At 38.8% G+C, this 18,288-nt stretch overlaps 1 protein-coding gene across 1 annotated transcript in view; it reads right to left on the reverse strand.

Annotated features, from left to right (window-relative positions):
• Positions 1–9,082: 9,082 nt before the first annotated feature.
• Positions 9,083–18,288, reverse strand: part of TRPM6 (transient receptor potential cation channel subfamily M member 6) — a 209,344-nt gene continuing 200,138 nt past the window's right edge. The window contains exons 38-39 of the mRNA XM_069084606.1: positions 15,014–15,120; positions 9,083–11,664 (exon numbers count right to left, since the gene is read on the reverse strand). Coding sequence (XP_068940707.1) covers positions 11,531–11,664; positions 15,014–15,120 — 241 coding nt within the window. The 3' untranslated portion in view covers positions 9,083–11,530. The remainder of the gene's footprint in view (positions 11,665–15,013; positions 15,121–18,288) is intronic.

The raw sequence follows: 18,288 nt of genomic DNA on the forward strand, positions 1-18,288 counted from the left end.
ACTGATCTCTACTGAAATATCTTAAATTCATTGTGTCCAAAACTCATTATCTTTGCCCCTAAAGCCTCCCTCTTCCCTCTAAAACTCTCTATTACTGTTGAGGACATTCTCATCTTCCCAGACCCTCAGACTCACAATTTAGGTGCCATCCTTGACCCCTTACTAACGCTACTCCACACCCATATCCAATCTATCACTAAAGCCTGTCAATTTCAGCTTCATGCCTCTCAGACATGCTTCCTTCTTCTCTCCTCTGATGTCACTACCACTCTCATCACCTCATCCTTAGACTATTGCAATAGCCTGCTGGTGGGTTCACCTGCCACTAGTCTCTCCCCATCTCTAGTTCATTCAGCCATTAAAGTGATTTTCCTAGCATGTAGGTCCTACCATGCCAACCCCGATCCAGTTTCTGGATCAAATACAAAATCCTCTTTGACATTCAAGTCTTTCATAATGTAGCCTCCCCCTACACTTTTCCAGTCTTCTTAATCTTTACTCCATACCACATACTCTTCAATCCCATGGCATTGACCTCAGGGCTGCTCCAGGGACAAGATACTCTCTCTTAGACCTGGACATTTTCTCTAGCTGTCCTCCATGCTTGGAATGTGTCTACTTTTCCGCTCCACCTACTTCTCTGACTTCCCTGGATCCCTTCAAGGCTCAGTGAAAATCCTATCTTCTATAGGAAGATCACCCCACCACCTTTTAATGTCAGTGCCCTCCCTCTTATTTCCTGTTTATCCTGTACATAGCTTGTTTTTACACCTTTGTTTGCTTTTTGTCTCCCCCATTAGACTGTAAGCTCCTTGAGGTCAGGGACTTTTTCCTTTCTTTATAATCCCAGCACTTAGCACAGTGCCTGGCCCATAGTAAATGCTTCCTAAATGTTTATTCACTATGATTTCATATGCTGTGAAATGAGGGCATCTGTTAGTCTTCAATAACCAACTGAAAAATCAGTTGCAATAAATTTGAAATATTTTCTTTTAGAGGATCATGGGATTTAGAACTGGAGTACACACAAGACTTAACCAGTCTCTCGCCTCAAACTTAACTATTGACGTGGTGAAAATGTATAGTGATCATGGTCACTCAGTGTAGGAAATGAATTAACACTCTCCACAGGAACCTCATTTGTACAGTATATTAATAGGCTTCCTGTGTAAATAGTCACCCTTACATCACTGCTTATTTGCCTGCTAGCTGGGTTGTATCCAATTTAGAAAGGGGGACGGTGAACGTTTGATTTCACATGATGTTGCTTAGAGGGATGGTGGAGAAGCTGTGGGGGCTGGTGGGGGGTCGAGCAGACAGCAGGGAACAAAGATATATTACTTATGCTTCTTATAAATCTCCCCAAACTAACAGTCCCTCATCCCATTTATATTTCTCCTGGGGGTGAGGGGAGGGTTATACTAAATTAGCCACTAAAAAAATGATCATCCTGTAGAAAGGCTATTTGTTTTAGAGAAAACTGAAAAGAAAAATCATTAACGAGGTCTGAAAGTTTTGGGGGTTCAGAGAAGAAGTGGGTGGAAAAGGAGAAACTAGGTGATATAGCAAATAGAGCATTGAACTTGAATTTAGGAATACTCGAGCTCAAATATTGCCTATGATACTTACTATCAATGTGACCCTGGGCAAGTCATTTAACCCTTGTCAGCCTCAGTTTCCCTATCTGTAAAATGGTAGTAATAATATCTTTCTTCCAGGATGGGAGACTCAAATGAGATAACATATATAAAGTGCTTTCCAAACTTTAAAAAGCACTCCTAAATTAAAGTGAAATATCTTAAATATTCCCAAAGATGAGAAAAAAATACTCTTCCAGTCCATGTCAACCAAAGAAATTATGGTCATTTTGTTTCATTGTTGAAAAAAGAATTTGCAGGGGCAGCTAAGTGGCGCAGTGAATAGAGCACCAGTCCTGGAGTCAAGAGGACCTGAGTTCAAATCCAACCTCAGACACTTAACACTTACTAGCCATGTAACTTTGGGTAAGTCACTTAACCCCAATTGCCCTCCAAAAAGAAAAAAAAAGAGAGAATTTGCTGACTTTAAATCTACTCACTTTGCTTTGCTTCTTAACTATAGTTCTCCTGGGCTTTAAAGAGCTAAAATTGTTTTCTGTAAAAGCTCAAGACATGTCACATGGAAAAGACAAGAAGGTTTATGACAACACAGAATGATAGCAGGTCACCCAGCAACTCAGCATCATGTAAGCACACAAGCAGTTTGTGACACTTTGATTCAATTCAACTTAGCTCCTTGCTCTAAGAAGGACATTGTGCTAGGTACTAAGGACATATAATATTGAGATGATATAACATATACACACATAAACCAGAACATTCCAGGAAAGGAAGATAAACTAATATGTTTATCATTGGATGAGGAAATAGCACTTAAGCTGGACCATGAAGGGAAATAGTAATCCTACAAGGTAGAGATGAAGAGGCAATGAATTTCAGGAATGGAGGACAGCCTAGGCAAAGGTGTGGAGGAAGGAGATTGAATGGTGTGAAACCAGGAGGAAATGGTAGGAATTGAATGGTGGGAAACCAATTTGACTGGAATGGAATGTGTATGAAGAATAATATGAAATCAGACTGGATATAGTATTTAAAGGTCACCCCAAATATGATATTTAAATTTCTATGCCATTATAGAAAAGAGCAAACAGAATTCTTAAAGACTTTGATTTATACCATCACTATGCAAATGTCTTCTAGTCTCTTCATGAAGTCGAATTCTGAAATCACAGTTCTAAGGGTTTATCCCCTTTGAAGGTCATAGCTGATTAAATCTCACTTGGCCCATCTAAACAGGAAGAGCATCAAAGCTTGCCAATTTAAGATCTGCTCATGTGGCGCCTAGAGAGTTTACCCCCCCCCCCATAGGGAAAGATTTTTAGGAAGGAAAGCAAAAGTTTTCTTTAAGATCCCCCTCAAGTTGAATGATTTTAGGAATGATGGTAACTAGAAATGATGGTATTGACCCAGGAGTCAAGACCTAAATTAGAAGCCTAGTTCTGTCACTTTAACTAGTTGTGTGACCTTGGACATAGTGCTTCGACTTTTTGAGCCTCAGTTTCTTCATCTGCACAATGACACAAGTGAGACTACATGAGCTTAAAGGCTGCTTACAACTCTCACATGCTAATTTTTCCTCCATATTATATTTCTGGAGTACCTGGAACATTCATTACTCTGTTACTTCAAAGAGTCCATGATTTTTTTTGCTTTTTTTTTGGAGGGTGCAATTGGGGTTAAGTGACTTGCCCAAGGTCACATGGCTAGTAAGTGTTAAGTGTCTGAGGCTGGATTTGAACTCAGGTCCTCCTGACTCCAGGGCTGGTGCTCTATTCACTGTGCCACCTATGCCCCTGGGTCTATGATTTTATCAGCTACTCTTTTCAGCTAGGCACATCCATGATCCATCCTTGCCTTTTCCAACCTGTGCCAGTCTTGTGTTCATCTTACCATAAATCCCCCACAATTGGACCTGCCTGAGATAATGGGGACCTTCATCTAATTCGCCTTATATTGCACCAAATACCAACAGCACTAGTAACTGCCCATCAGTTAGCCTTGATTCTTGCTACATAACAAGTCTGCCTTCTTTTCTAGTCCTAAATCATGGATGCCATCAATTATTGTACTTCTATACAATTGTTGGTTGGTAATGCATGACAGTCTCTCTCTCTCTGTCTCTCTCTGTCTGACTCTATCCTCTCTCTGTCTGACTCTGTCTCTCTCTCTCTCTCTGTCTGTCTGTCTCTCTCTCTCTCTGTCTGACTCTCTCTGTGTCTGACTCTGTCTCTTTCTCTCTCTCTCTCTCTCTCTCTCTCTCTCTCTCTCTCTCTCTCTCTCTCTCTCTCTCTCTCTCTCTCTCTCTCTCTCTCTCTCTCTCTCTCTCTCTCTCTCTCTGTCTGACTCTGTCTCTCTCTCTTTCTCTCTCTCCCTCTCTCTCTCCTCCCCCTTCTCCATCACACTTTGGGTGATCCATAACATTATATTCCAAGATTCAGTCATATAACATCATCAGAATCAATTAATCAAGCACTAATTAAACTCCTATTATGTGCCAGAAAAAATATTGTTGTTAGAGCTGGACCTCAGTTTCAAAGTGAAGATCAGATCATACCCATAGAACAATGTGCTACATGATTTCCCAAAAGCAATTCAACCCACGCTCCTGATAAATTCTAGGCCTAGCTCATTGTCCACAAGTCTGTACAACTGAAATGTGCTGACCGATCAAAACAATGAGTTGTCTATCCAACTTCATGTCATAGTCTGTAAACATTCATTCTTTATCACTTGACTTTTCAAATATGGGTAATTAGACCAAACTTATACGAGTAGTTATCAGTCTTATTTAGGAGACTCTGCAATTTGGCACATTACCATAAAACATCACGGTAGTCTCTATACCTACAAACCTTTGTACTATAAATACATTATGCTGCTTGGATCAAGAATTGGAAAATGTGTGTAATATCTCTTACCAAACTTCAAGTATGCCTTTGATGGCTGATACATGAATTGTTCAGAAAGATATAAAAAATACAAGTGGGGAAGATGTTCTAAATGAAAGCACTTGTACTCAGACAGCTCCTCCAGAAAAGTAATGTATAGAAGAACAAAGACAGATCACAAGGGAACTTGCAGTCTTTTATATACTTCATGATGGTACTAAGTGAGAATGGTCCACAAAACTATCTTCCTTAGAAGAAAGGTCAAGGGTGGGAAACTTGCGGCCTCAAGGCCACATGTAGCCTTCTTAGGTCCTTGGAAAAGGCCTTTTGACTGAGTCCAAGTTTTACAGAACAAATCCTTTTATTAAGGGGATTTTTCTGTGAAGTTTGGATTCAGTGAAAGGGCCACATTTGAAGACCTAGAGAGCCACATGTGGCCTTGAGGCTACATGTTCCCCACCCCTGCTCTAGAGACAATCACTTCAGAGATGTTAAGTTAGGCCTCTCCATCCCCTTTGACTCCAGAGCTTAGGACTGGCTCCTCTTACACAATGCCCAAGAATGAGGTTCAGAGATAGAAAGGAACTCCTCGATCATCTCATTCATCCCCTTCATTTTAAAAATTAGAAGACTAAACCCCAGAAATTTTCAAATAATACGATCAAGGACATAGAGGTATTAAACAGCAGAGCGCATATTCAAAGTCAGGTCTTGTAAGGCCAAATCCAGGATTCTTTCCACATGGCATACCATGCTGCCTCTTGCTTAACGCCTAATCGAATTCCATATCTACTTATGTTTTGTCCTTGCCTCTGCCTTCTCCAGCCTTACAGACTTAATAGCACTGCTTCACTTTGGCTTTGATGATTTCAGAAAAAAAAAATCCAAGTGTAATCTATTACTTCAACAAAGAATATCCACCAGCTGTCATAATTCAACTATTTTGCCCACATTTGTCTTGTAGGCCTCTTCAGTCTGACACACCTGCAACCTTACCCAGGCATTCAGTGGAATACAACCCAGCCAATACCCAATACATTTCCTCTTCTCATCCATATCAAACATACATCATCTGTTCTTCCACCTATCTCTACCATGGCTGCCACTCTCAGCCTTCTGGTTTAAAAGGCATGAAGGAATGCAAGAAACACTGATGTGTTATAACAACCCAAGAATCTTCTTTTGATATGCCAAAATGGCCCAAGATAGTGACTAAAAACACATTAATGAAGTAAAGCAAGGCCCACTAGACTGTCAGATCATCTGAATGAGCCAGGAGCTGAATTTGTATCTGTTCATACTTAGAAAATCTGAGAGGAAAAAACAGACACAACTCCTGTAAATATCCAATCAATTCAAAAAGTATTTAAGTATCTGCTACGTGTTAAGCATGATGATAAGACACTGAAATTATGAACTCAAAAATAAGATCTTCCTGAATCTCAAAGAGCTGACAATCGACCAGAATATTGTTAATAAATAATATAATATCAAACATGAAAATTCTTTATTATTTATTGACTTCATATTATGCTTATGAAATGCCTTTAAAATGAAGTTCAAAGGACTTTCACAACTGGTATTTCATTATTCCTCACCTTCATTTGAAGAAGTATCATTTTCTGCATTTCACAGTTGGAAGAAACAGAACGGTTAAGTGAATTATACAATTATACCCCAAAGATTGAGAAAAAGTAGGAGGAGAGACCGAGGCTTCTAACTTCCATTGCTCTAAGTACAAAACTAGCCCTCCTTGAAATATTAAGGAATTTATCTAATTATTTTCAAGGAAGGCTTTTCACTTCATAAAAATGCAAAGTTCTATCGGTACATCAGGGACTCTGAAGAAAGATCACATGATACTTTCCTATATGCCAAACACTAAATCAGTGTGGTTTCCAGATCCCTTTCTATTCGATGCACTCACCCATGTTGCAAGAGATCTGAAATACTCTTTAAGTCTCATTTTCCTTCAGAAGCTAACCTCGGTGGAATAGAATGTTGTTAAGGGGGAAAAAATCCTTTCTGTCATTTGACTTTAACTTATGATAAATTAGCTTCAACGAGTTTCTTTAGAAAATTGCCCAAGAAATGACTACAGAAAATTAAATACCAAGACTTCAAAGAGGTAAACACACAGCTTTCAAATCCCAACCTCTGAGAATAATTCTGCCTTTCTCATGCTTTGGAGAGATGCGAGTCAAAAAAAAAAAAAAAATAGTACCGTATCTTGATAACGATCCATCTTTCAAATGACTTTTCAATCCATCTCCTTTTTCAGAGGAATAAAGTGACGATGATTTCTAGAGGGCTTCTGGGGAATTAACATCCTATTTCAAGGCTGTGGAGACTGAAAGAAATTGATGTGGCTTTATCAAAGCCACGGTAGATAAGGAAACTAAGAACTAGATGAAAATGTGGTTCATAAGACAGAAAGAGAAGGACCAGACCAGTGACTTCATTGGCATAGGGAAGCCCAGCTTCCATTGGTCAGCAGCTTTTCTAGAACTTATAATTTTAAGGACTTGTTTAGAGCAGAGGTATCAAACAGGCAGCCCGTAGGGCCCCAGAGGCCCACAACACTCCCAAGGCCAGAACCAAATTAAAATGTAATTGGGAAATAATTAACAAAATAAATAAAAATACAATGAAACATCGATAACATTAGTATGTGGTTCTCTAAGTCAATATGTGCTTTCAGGGATCCTTAGGTATGGTTTAGTAGCCCCATTTCTATTTGCCTTCGACACAGGTATCAGCATTTAGCAAACTTGATGCAAAATCTTGTCTTGAACTACTGACCTAAATAGAAACTAAGGGGTTATCATAGCCTTTAAGGAGAAAAGTGTTATTTGATGATAGAAGTGACAGGCAGATAACTTAATTTACCAATATAAATCAGTCCCCCAGATAGTTCTCCCTGGGGGTCAGAAACTGCATATTGGCAGTCCCCACAATTATTTTCACTTTGTAATCTATCTTTAAAAAATCTAATGCTATTAACTTTGTTTAAAAACAACAGCAGCAGCATAAACAAGTGTGGAATCAGTCTGTATTTGTCTTCAAATTTCATCTTCTCGAGGGTTCTATCTCGAGCTTGACACTTGAGAGTACCAAGCACAGAAATGAGAAGCATCCAACCCTTTATAGATTTTCAAAACTAGTCAAACATATAAACCCTAAGGGAAAAAAAGAATATTTTGGCAGAGATCCTGTCCCTGCATAGCCTTTACCCCCCTCACCTCCTTATGAAAATCAACTAAAATGCCATCTGTGACCAACCAAAAGGCAAAAATGCCATTCCTGACTCATACAGAAGCATCCAGAATAGTAAAATGGCAAATGTCTCTGTATGCATGGTGTCCTCACTCTTCCAGGGTAAGAATTTATTGGATCATAAATTTAGAGCTGGAAGAGACCCTGAAGATTATTGAGTCCATCCTTACCCATTTTACAGATAAGGAAACCAAGACCCAAGGAGGTTATGTGACATGACCAGGGTCATACAGCCAGTTAGTGTCAGAGATGGGTTTCAAACCCAGGTCTTCCTGACGCCAAATCCAGCCCTCTGTCATGCTGGAAGGATTGAGTACTGAAAAATCAGTGTTCCACAGCAAATCAGCTAAGCTAAGAGCCAAGGATAAAGATAACCTAGAGATTTTCAAACCCAAGAGATTCACAATCATTGAAGCTAACATTTTAAATGGAGGCCAGAATTTCATGATCTTCCTTCTTTGAGATCATATACTGAGAGCTGGAAGAGATTTCAGAGACCATCTAGTCTGACTTCATTTTATAGTTGAGGAAACTGAGGGACAAGAAGGTTTCAGTAACTTTCCCAAGGGCACACAATAAGTATCAGATGTAGTATTTGGACCTAGTTCCTCCTGGAGAGGCTAGGTATCACAGTGGATACAGCACTAGGCATGGATGCAGGAAGACCTGAGTTCCAATCTGACCTCAGACTGTGTGACCTTGGCCAAGTCACTTAACCCTGTTTGCCTCAGTTTCTTCATATGTAAAATGAGCTGGAGGAGAAAATGGCAAACCACTCCAGTATCTTTGCCAAGAAAACCCCAAATGGGATCACAAAGAGCTGGACACAACTGAAATAACCACAACAATGTCCTCTGACTTAGAAGCCCTGCCCTTTCGAGTATACCTCGCCCCTAGCTAAGCATCTCCCATCTACACACACAGTTTGTTCTAAAAACAGCATGTCCAAGGAAATTTGGTCTAGGGAATATTAGCAAGTTTCCTGATCTCAAAAATACTTTGTGTAATTTGGCTTTCAGATTTTTTTTTCCTTTGTACCTCAGTGCATTTTGTCTTCATGACTACATGTTCTCTGGGTGTACTTTGAAAATATAAACAGTCCTCTCTTTGATACCATGTTGTTTTACTGTTTTCAACCCGAAGTCAGATCTTCACCTCTTGGACTGAACACACAGTTATCTCCCCCACAATGACACTACATGTGTGGTACTAGAAACTAGCAAAGCAATGGGTGTTTGGCAGGCAATTTGGTAAACCTTCCGTTATCTATCTGACACTGCCCCCCACCCCCGAACTCAGAAGAGGGAAAAACAACTGTGGTATCGTCAGATGCCGTTTATTTTTGTACTCAGAATGAGGCACAAATGAATCTGTTTTCCATTTACCCTCTCCCTCCTTCCTGATAAACCAGAAATTTCCTGGTAGCATGCAGTGCAGAAGCAACACCTTGAGACTATCCAGGTTTCAGCAGGGCTCTAAATTTCTAATCAGTCTCTGCATCAGCGGTGTCCTACAATATATGCAAATAGTACTTCAGTTTCCTCTCTGTTCCCCCTTTGTCAGTAGTACACACACACACACACACACACACACACACACTCCCAGACACACACACACACACACACACACACACACACACTCCCAGACACCCATGTTCTGGAGAGGAGGGAGGAGTTAATGCCTACAGAACTACCTTCTGTACATATACACATAAATACAATGATGGTCCATGATAAGCAGCAGTGTGGAGAGCACTTACTTAAGAAAATTACCAGAGGCCTGACTGTCTGAGTAAGGAGGGTGTTGGGTGCGGTCAGCTCAGGTCCAGACTCCTTCCCACAGGAAGATTATCCTCATCTGAACCAGTTCATGGCTCATGCAACCCTTGACCTACTAGATGAAAATAGGGACCAACATGTACCTGAAAACCATGGACAAATTCAATGAATGGTTTGTTTCTGCTTTTGCTACTGCAGCCCATATGAGATTTATTATGCTTCACGATGTAAGACAAGCAAGATGGAATAAAGAACTCCTTTAGTGATGTCTATGATTTATATATAAATACATTTTGTGAATCAAATTCACCAACTTGATCAAGTGCATTTGACAGAAAAGTTCAATTTCTTGGGAAGAAACACCTTCTTAGCTGAATACAGAAAACTTCTTAAATATGTGATGTTATGGTACATATTATAAGTAACTGAGAGCCAATCAAGTCTACTGTGTCTAGTGGTGACTTTCTAAGCCTCTATAAATTAACCTCCTTTCTATTTAGAAAGACAATAGAGCATCTTTTGCTGTTCTTACTGTTGCAAATGATCCAATCAAAATAACTTATACTTTTGAAAAATACTGTACTTATAAAAAATGCTAGATGAAGTACTCTGACAATTATTTTTTTATATAAAAATTGTTTGGGGGTGGCTAGGTGGCACCATGAACAGAGCACTGGCCCTGAAATCAGGAGGACCCAAGTTCAAATCCAGCCTCAGACACTTAACACTTAACTAGCCATGTGACCTTGGGCAAGTCACTTAACCCCAATTGCCTTGCCTTCCCCCCTCCAAAAAAAAATTGTTTAGAAGATTCTACTTTGACTAGTCTAATATAATCTTCTTATAATTTAAACTGTAAATTAGGCAAACGCCATTCTATTGATTTGGTTAATAGATCTTAAACTGAAATATAACAGTTGTCCCACAATAGGAAACAAAATTTACAGCATACACATGGATTTTTTAAATAAATATTGTCAATATTCATAGTGCTAAAGAAAATACTTTTCTTCTTTGTAAAATTTTGTACTAAGTATTATATGAGAGCATCAAGTATCAAGTCTGGCTGGCAATAGTACCAAAAAGACAGAAAGCTTAGAGTATATATTATAAGACTCTACCTATCAATGAAATGAACTAAGTGATTGCTGAGGCCAAAAGTGAAGTATGTAAACAGTACACCTTTGCATAATCTTTGATCATTGTTATGTATTTGGAATCTTGAGGATGTTTTCTTTCTTCAAAAAGAATAACAAAACTGATAACTTCATTTCCTCTTGATAAATTAGTTTCATACTTTTGTAAAAAGTTATCTGAGTTATTTGCATATTTTAGCTTTCAAGAATAACCTGAATTAAATTAAATTTGGGCAGTTAGGCAGTAAGCATATAGACTATAACTAGGAAAGTTGCCTGGGGTTTTTTTGAATTGTAGAAAGTACAGAATCTTATTCTACAAAATATGTGCTATGTTTGTAAACAGATGACATGATCATAACCAAATAATTCCTGGAAAAACTACAAATGTCTAGAAAAGAATCATTGAATTCAATATAATAAAAAGGGAACTTTTAAGTAACAGTTTTGAAATTTGGTCTTTAAAAAAATAAAAAGAAAGAAAACTAACTAAACAAAATCCACTGGTTCTTGGCTATCCACCATTTAACTATAAAGTTGCCAAGTGACCAACAAAGGAAGAGAGGTATACATGAACTACATTCCAATATGCCTTGCAATTGTCTTTTTGCAGACATCAGAATTAAGAGTACATGAAAAACGCTAATGCACAGAGGGTGAAAAACTATAGGAGTCCATACTTCAGGCATCCACCAGGCTGTTGGCATAGATGAGAGATGCACATCTGAGAAGCTGAGTCCTAAAGCCAATGCCTAAAGTGCAACAGAATATACACAAGTATCAAAGTTGTCTAACATCGAGCTTGCTCAAGGGTTCAGAGGACCAGAAGCGATCCTTTTTCCTATTCTTCTCCATCATAAACGTGTGAGATCTTCTCTAGGGTCACCAGCACCCTCTTCTACCTCAGTCCCTTTGGTTGATTCTCTTTCTTTCTGGAGATTAAAAGTAGAACTGATTCTCCCAGGGCTGTAGTCATTCCTTTTGAGATCTGTAGGGAGAAGATGAGTCAAATGGTTACATATAAGGACCTCAAAGGCAAGCCAGCTATTCACCTGGTTGAGTCAGGTTTAATAAGTGACTAAGGCTCCTCCCCTAGGAATCAGTCCAAAGCCACAAATCTAACAAGCCCAACTTCAGTGGCATTCTCAAGCACAGACTGCAAGGACACCTGTGTGCGTCCTTACTCTGATTCATCCAAGGCTGGTTCCGAGGCTTGCCTTCTCAAGGACAGGGAAGGACAGAGGATTATTTGACAGAGTTAGCAATAAATAGGACACCTTTGGGTGGCAGAGCCAGGAATTTGAGCCCAAATTGAATTTAGGGTAAAATAACAATTGGGATTTGCTATTTGCTGTTGGGGTTTGGGATTTTTTCCCAAAAAAATAATAGTGATTTAATTTCATTGCTGGAGGGCATTCCTCAGGAGGAAACTCCTTCTTATCAATAGAGTCTATGAGTATTCTGCAGCTTATGGCCTTAGAGAGTTGCCAGCATCACTAAGTAGTTAAATGACTTGTCCATGGTCCCACACCTACAATGTATCAGAGACAGGATTAGAATTATGGCCTTCCTGACTCTAAAATACACTCTGCTGTGCCATGTTATCACTCAGTAATAGGATAAATCAGCATATTCTAAGCAGGGAAAATTTCCTCAGAGTAGAAAAACAGAACTGATATTTGAAGGGAATAGTTTGGAGGATGAATTAGAGAAATAACCAAACACTAAGCTGAATGAGCCAGATGAAAAGCAGTGCCTCCTAGAATGGAAGAAAATCAAAAAATCATAATAACTCGAGAATTAAGAGATGGCTTCAGAGTCGGGAAGACCTGTCCATTCGCTGGCTATGTGGACCTGGAGAGGCCACTTAAACTCTCTGGGCCTCAGTTTTTCTTATCTGTAAAATGGGGTGAGGTAGGCAGGGCAGGGTAAACTCAGTAACCTCTAAAGTAACTTCCAGCTCTGAGTCTGTGATGTGATGAAATCATAGGTCTGGTTTAAAAACCATATAGGTGTATTATGTTTTAAAATTTGCAAAATATTTTACTCACAACAATCCTGAGAGATGAGTAGTGCAAATTAGACTTCCTTTTTATAGATAAAAAGGAAACTGAAGCTAGGAGAGCTGAGATGACTTGCCACAAGTCATTCAGGTCTCCTGATTACAAAGTCTGAGCTCTCTCTCTGCTACAGCAGAAGCAAACACCAATTTACTGCGAAAGTGCATCTGAGGTTTGGCAACCTGAAGGCTCCATTTGGATGGCCACCCTCGTGCTGGCTTCTTCCGTTTAAAACAAAAATACAATTTTGATTATTTTCTGAAAATATCTATTAAAGTCAAAGTGCCAAGATTACTGGATAATGTGAGCATTTGGGGTTAGGAATTAGATGTGCTGGGATAGTAAAAACAAACAGATTGTGCCTAGAGAGTTAGATAGCTATCCAACATTTCAGGCCCACCAAAAAAAAAAATCCCCAAACATAAATCAGGAGGTGAAGTGGGATAATAGAGAAAACCATTTCTTTTGCTTTGATTACTCCAGACTAATGGTCTTCAGAGACCAAGCTGTGTAAAGCATTGGCTTAATCCTCTACTTTGCTGGATCAGACATCACCTAGTGCCCTCAGTTTCTGGAGACTGGCCTGGCCAGTTTCAAAATGAAGCTGATTTCAAATGTCTAATTACCAAGAGACAGTATGATCTGGCAAACAAGGTACTAACATAAATGCAGATGACCTTAGTCCAATTCCTTTCCACTAAAGTCAACATAGGATGCCTACTCCAACCCCAACTACTCTTGTTCTCATATCTCTGCCTCCCAGTCACTCTTATCTACTACTGTATCCTTATTATTATTTTTTTTTTGCTTTTTTTTGGAGGGGCAACTGGGGTTAAGTAACTTACCCAAGGTCAAATGGCTAGGAAGTGTTCAATGTCTGAGGCTAGATTTGAACTCAGGTCCTCCTGACTCCAGGGCTGGTGCTCTATTCACTGTACCACCTAGCCACCCCTTATTATTATTATTTTGACATCTGTTTGAAGTTAATCCAGGATTAAAGCATTTTATATCATTTGGGATGAGTACATTTGACCAAAAATTCCCAGTGAGAAAATTTTTTAAACCAATGCATACCAGCAACTATTCTGCAACTTAGAATTTTAAGCAATTCCCTATGGCACTGAGAGGTTAAGGCCCTTGCCCAATGTCACACACCTGTAAGTGTCAGAGCCTGGATTTAAACTCGGGTCGTCTGGACATCAGACTAGCTAGCTTTCTATTCACTATGGCATTGCTGCCTATCACATCGATTTTTAGAATGAATGAATGAAAAACCATTCATTAAAAGTGTTTCTTTTTAAAAACAAAAACACAGGTGCCCAGTACAAAAGTAGACTTTGTTTATTGTCTAACTGGACTAGGAATGACTCTCTGAGCTTATAAATTTACCCCTAAATTTACTGCACATTGAGGTAAAAAGAAAGATCATTTGGAAGAGGTCAAGTCACCTTACTACAAGCAGTGAAAAGTTCCCCAGAGTTGAAAAGTAATGCCCTATTTTTAAGGAACATTTTAATGCCTGAACTGGAGAAGAAAAAAATCAAACCCTAAGCACAGTGACCCAAACTAAAAGCATCACTTCTTGGAATGAAGGAAAACCACATGGCAAGAACTCTCTGATCTGAGTGAGGTCTTTGGGGGGGATTCCTTCAGCTGCTTGCTTTTATGTTAGAAGTAATTGTAGTGGTAACAATGTAGGTCCCACTGGAAACAGTCACATATCAACTCCAAAAAAGAAATAACAGAATGTGTGTTTAAAGTGACAGGTTGATGTAATGAATACCAGAACACTTTGACTTGACAGACAGATGCTGTTTCTTTCGTACCCCATCATGGTCACCCCCTCCCAATCCCCACCAGAATGTCTGACAGGTAAATAAGGACAATGTAGGGAAATGTTAGACAATACAGCCCAGTGACCAGAAAATCAATAAGGAGAAGAAAAATTATGGGTAGTGGGGAAGGCTTAGGATAGAGAGTTTCAGACTAACCTTAGGAAAGAGAGTTTCAGACTAGCCCTGGAGTCAAATTTTCACCCTGTTTCCTCGGTGGGAATTATCCTTCAAAAGTTCCATGGCATGAGAGTCTAACATGATGTTATTTGATCACAGACTGACAGAAATTAAAATCAATCACTATCCTTTCATCCTTTTCAAGTCTTTAAAATTTAATGAGACAAAAATATGATTGTAATTTTTCCACTCAATTCCAGGCTACCATGAATGCTATTCGAAGATATATCTGTTTAGAGGGAAAAAAAAATGTCTGGGGCCATACCGGGTAGTTTGAGTTTCCTACAACAGGAATTGCAATGATGCTTTGCAATGAAGTTTCTAATTGCATCTTCTCCTAAATTTGCCGGTCCAAACACCATCCCTCTCGATCTAGAAGAAATATCAGAATATCAATTAGATCACAGTTAAGTAAAAGGAGCCCGACTCAAATTCTCTAAGATACCTAACAGTCTCCCGTAGTAACCCAGTAAAATTGTGCGAGCCAACAAAGAACAGAGAACTTTTAGAAGGGAAGTAACAATGTTAGGTTTGCACATTTAAAATTCAAATGCACTTAAATCCTTGTACCCAACTCTATGGACGACTGTGAAATTCATTTCCACGATAATCTGATCGAAGAGAGAATTTTCTATGCACAATAGTAAAACAAAATACAGAGAGCCCCTTTTGAATGCTCGGGGGAGAAAGGAATGACATTCATTACAGAGTGTTTGTACAGAGGAGCCAATAGATAAGCTGCAAAATAAACTTAGTTTTGCTATTAGAACACACCAACGAACTGGACTCACATGCAGGGTTTCAGGTCCAAATAGAATTTTCAAAACATAAGTTATCTCATCTCAAAAAAAAAAAAAACATGACAAAGGGCTCCACGAGCTCTATGAACAAGTGATATTAAAAGCTGCCTTCCACTGTACTAACTTCCACAGCTAGTCTCCCTCTTGGGAATGAATTACTTCTCTCAGCTCACTGATGGAAAGAAACCACACATTCCAAATGTAGTGACAAAATAATAAATAGAATCTGGATATATTAAGCATGTTTAAGGAGTACCACATAATTACAACAGATTCTTTATGTAGTTTCTACGATCAATATTCATTAATTTTAACACCACATGACCATTATTCTTTAAAAATTTAATTGATGCTCTAGACATCCCAGAACACAGAATACCAGAAATCCTTCCAAAGAAACTCTATGAAAGCTAATATTTTATTTTAATGACATGCAAAGTAGAAAAACACATTTTAAAAATCTGAACTTAATTATGGCTCTTAAATGCCAAGTCCTGAGGAGGAAAAAAGAGGCAGGAGAGAATCAAAATATAACAAAAGGAAACAATAAACTTCACTTCTAAGGAATGTGGTTTTCAAAAAAAAAAAAGACAGCGTAAAAATGGGCTTTTTTTTCCATCTGAGTATTGAAGCATTTATCTCAATTTCCACTTCCTTTTGGCAGAACAACAGCAGCTGCTCTGAGGATGTGCCAAACTCAGATTAAGGGCTGATGTCAATTTCATCTCAGATTGCGGTCCATGCTCTAGGAAGGAGGTAGAGGAAATCCCTTGGGACTGCAGAGCTAACAAACACCTAGGATTAACTTTCTTGGTCACTCAACCTCATTTACAAAGTTCAGCTCTGGTGGTATTTACAAAGCTGCATAAATTAGCCCTTCTTAAACGTCTTTCTCTATGTCAGTCCATTAGTCCATATGGTGAGTAACAAAATACTGGTGGGGGTGGGGAAAGGAGGAAAAAAGGAAGGAAAGGGGGGAAAGGGAAGGGAGGAAGGAAGGAAGGAAGGAAGGAAGGAAGGAAGGAGGAAACAGTAGAATTATTCCATATTTAATGATTACACATCATAGTGCCTAAGAAATGAAAACTTAAAGTACTATTTTAGTCTCAGAAACTGAATATTTCCTTTCTGTTTATCTCTTCAGCATGACCCAAAAGCAATATCTGACTAGAGAGTATTTGTGTATTACATACCTACAATTTCTGTGTCCAAAGCAATACTTCCAAAAGTGATGCCATTTCTCAGAATTTAAAAGGTGTGGCCATACATAAGCTAATATTTTTGCCACAATATTTAATGAAAGTACATGTAAATGCCTCAGAATCTTAATATAAAATAAATCTGAGGGATTAAAACATTTCCTGGGGATGTGTGTTTAAGTGGGCATTGGCTTACATGTGACTTTTAAAGAGCTTTGCACTTGTATCCTACAACATGTCTACGGCCTCACAGTCTGAGATAAAGAAGTAGAAGAAAGAAAAAAAACCTACCACTCCTCAAGACTTGCTATTTTTCATATTCCTCCAAACATATGAAAAGCAGGTGGTAGTTTTGTTCCACGTGCAAGTGAGCGTTAATTAGTGCCAGCTATACATAGCCTTCCTAAAGAACATCACATCATCGCTTCATATTTGTCAAATGTCAAAAATGAACGAAGCAACGAACATACAAAAGATGCATTTGCTAGTTACCAACGTATTTCAAGTTAGAGATGAATCAGTGAGAACTTAGTCTACCACCAGGCAGGGAGGTGACCTACAGACTTAATACAGATAGCCAGACCATGTTCTTTTCATGAAAAACATTTCCTCATCACCATATGCAACTAGTTATTAGCACTCTGAACATCAAGATAATTACTTTCTATTACTACTCTGACTATGGGTATTTATTTGTATGTCCATTTTGTAATTTTTTGTCTTTGTACTTCCCTGCCCCCAAAACCCTTGTGCCTAGAATGATTTTAGCTTTATCTTTGTCCAGACCTTTGATTTCATCAGCTTAAGAAAATCCTGGTACAGAAATTCACTCCACCATGCAGACTGGCTATCCCTCTGCAATTAAGTCTTAGCTCCTTGAGACACAGAGATTAAATAACTTACTTGCTCATAATCACACAGATAGTACATGTCAAAGGCAAGACTTAATGCATACAGGTCATTCTGACATCAAGGCTGGCCTTCCATCTAGTCTTCTGTGCTGCCTTTAACATATACTTTTTTTTTTAGACTGGACCCATGATTTCAATGGAACAGGAAGCTCTCCAGTAAGGAATCTCCCTCTGTCAGTATAGATCAGCACCTGGCTTTGTAACTTATCATCTTAGAGAATTGCTCACAGCACTTTTTAAGTGACTTGACCAAGATCCCCAAGTGTCCAAAGTAGGATTTTAATGCAGGCCTTCTTGACTCAAAGGCCAGCTCTCTCTATACTATAGCTAACTGCCTAATGCACACTGAATAAATATTAAACTGAATGGGATTTTGAGGCAAAAGACGATAGAGTAGATAACCTTCTACTAATAAAGAAATAGATAATTTAAGGTCTAAATCATCAAAATGGTTATTCTAGAGTCACAGTCACATCATTGGAACACTTGGCCCACTTTCCATTTCAAAGTGCCTGTGGAGAAAGACACAGGGGTAGATAATCCAGAGAGAGGTACTTCTAAATCTAGACTGTACTGTTTTCCCATGAAAAACATCTGTGCCCCATTGCGGGAAAATTTATTTTATAGTCT

This window comes from Petaurus breviceps, unplaced genomic scaffold (genome assembly GCF_028583685.1).
Source record: "Petaurus breviceps papuanus isolate PSGF00001 unplaced genomic scaffold, PetGlider_PUasm1.0 175, whole genome shotgun sequence".
In the NCBI taxonomy this organism is placed as follows: domain Eukaryota; kingdom Metazoa; phylum Chordata; class Mammalia; order Diprotodontia; family Petauridae; genus Petaurus; species Petaurus breviceps.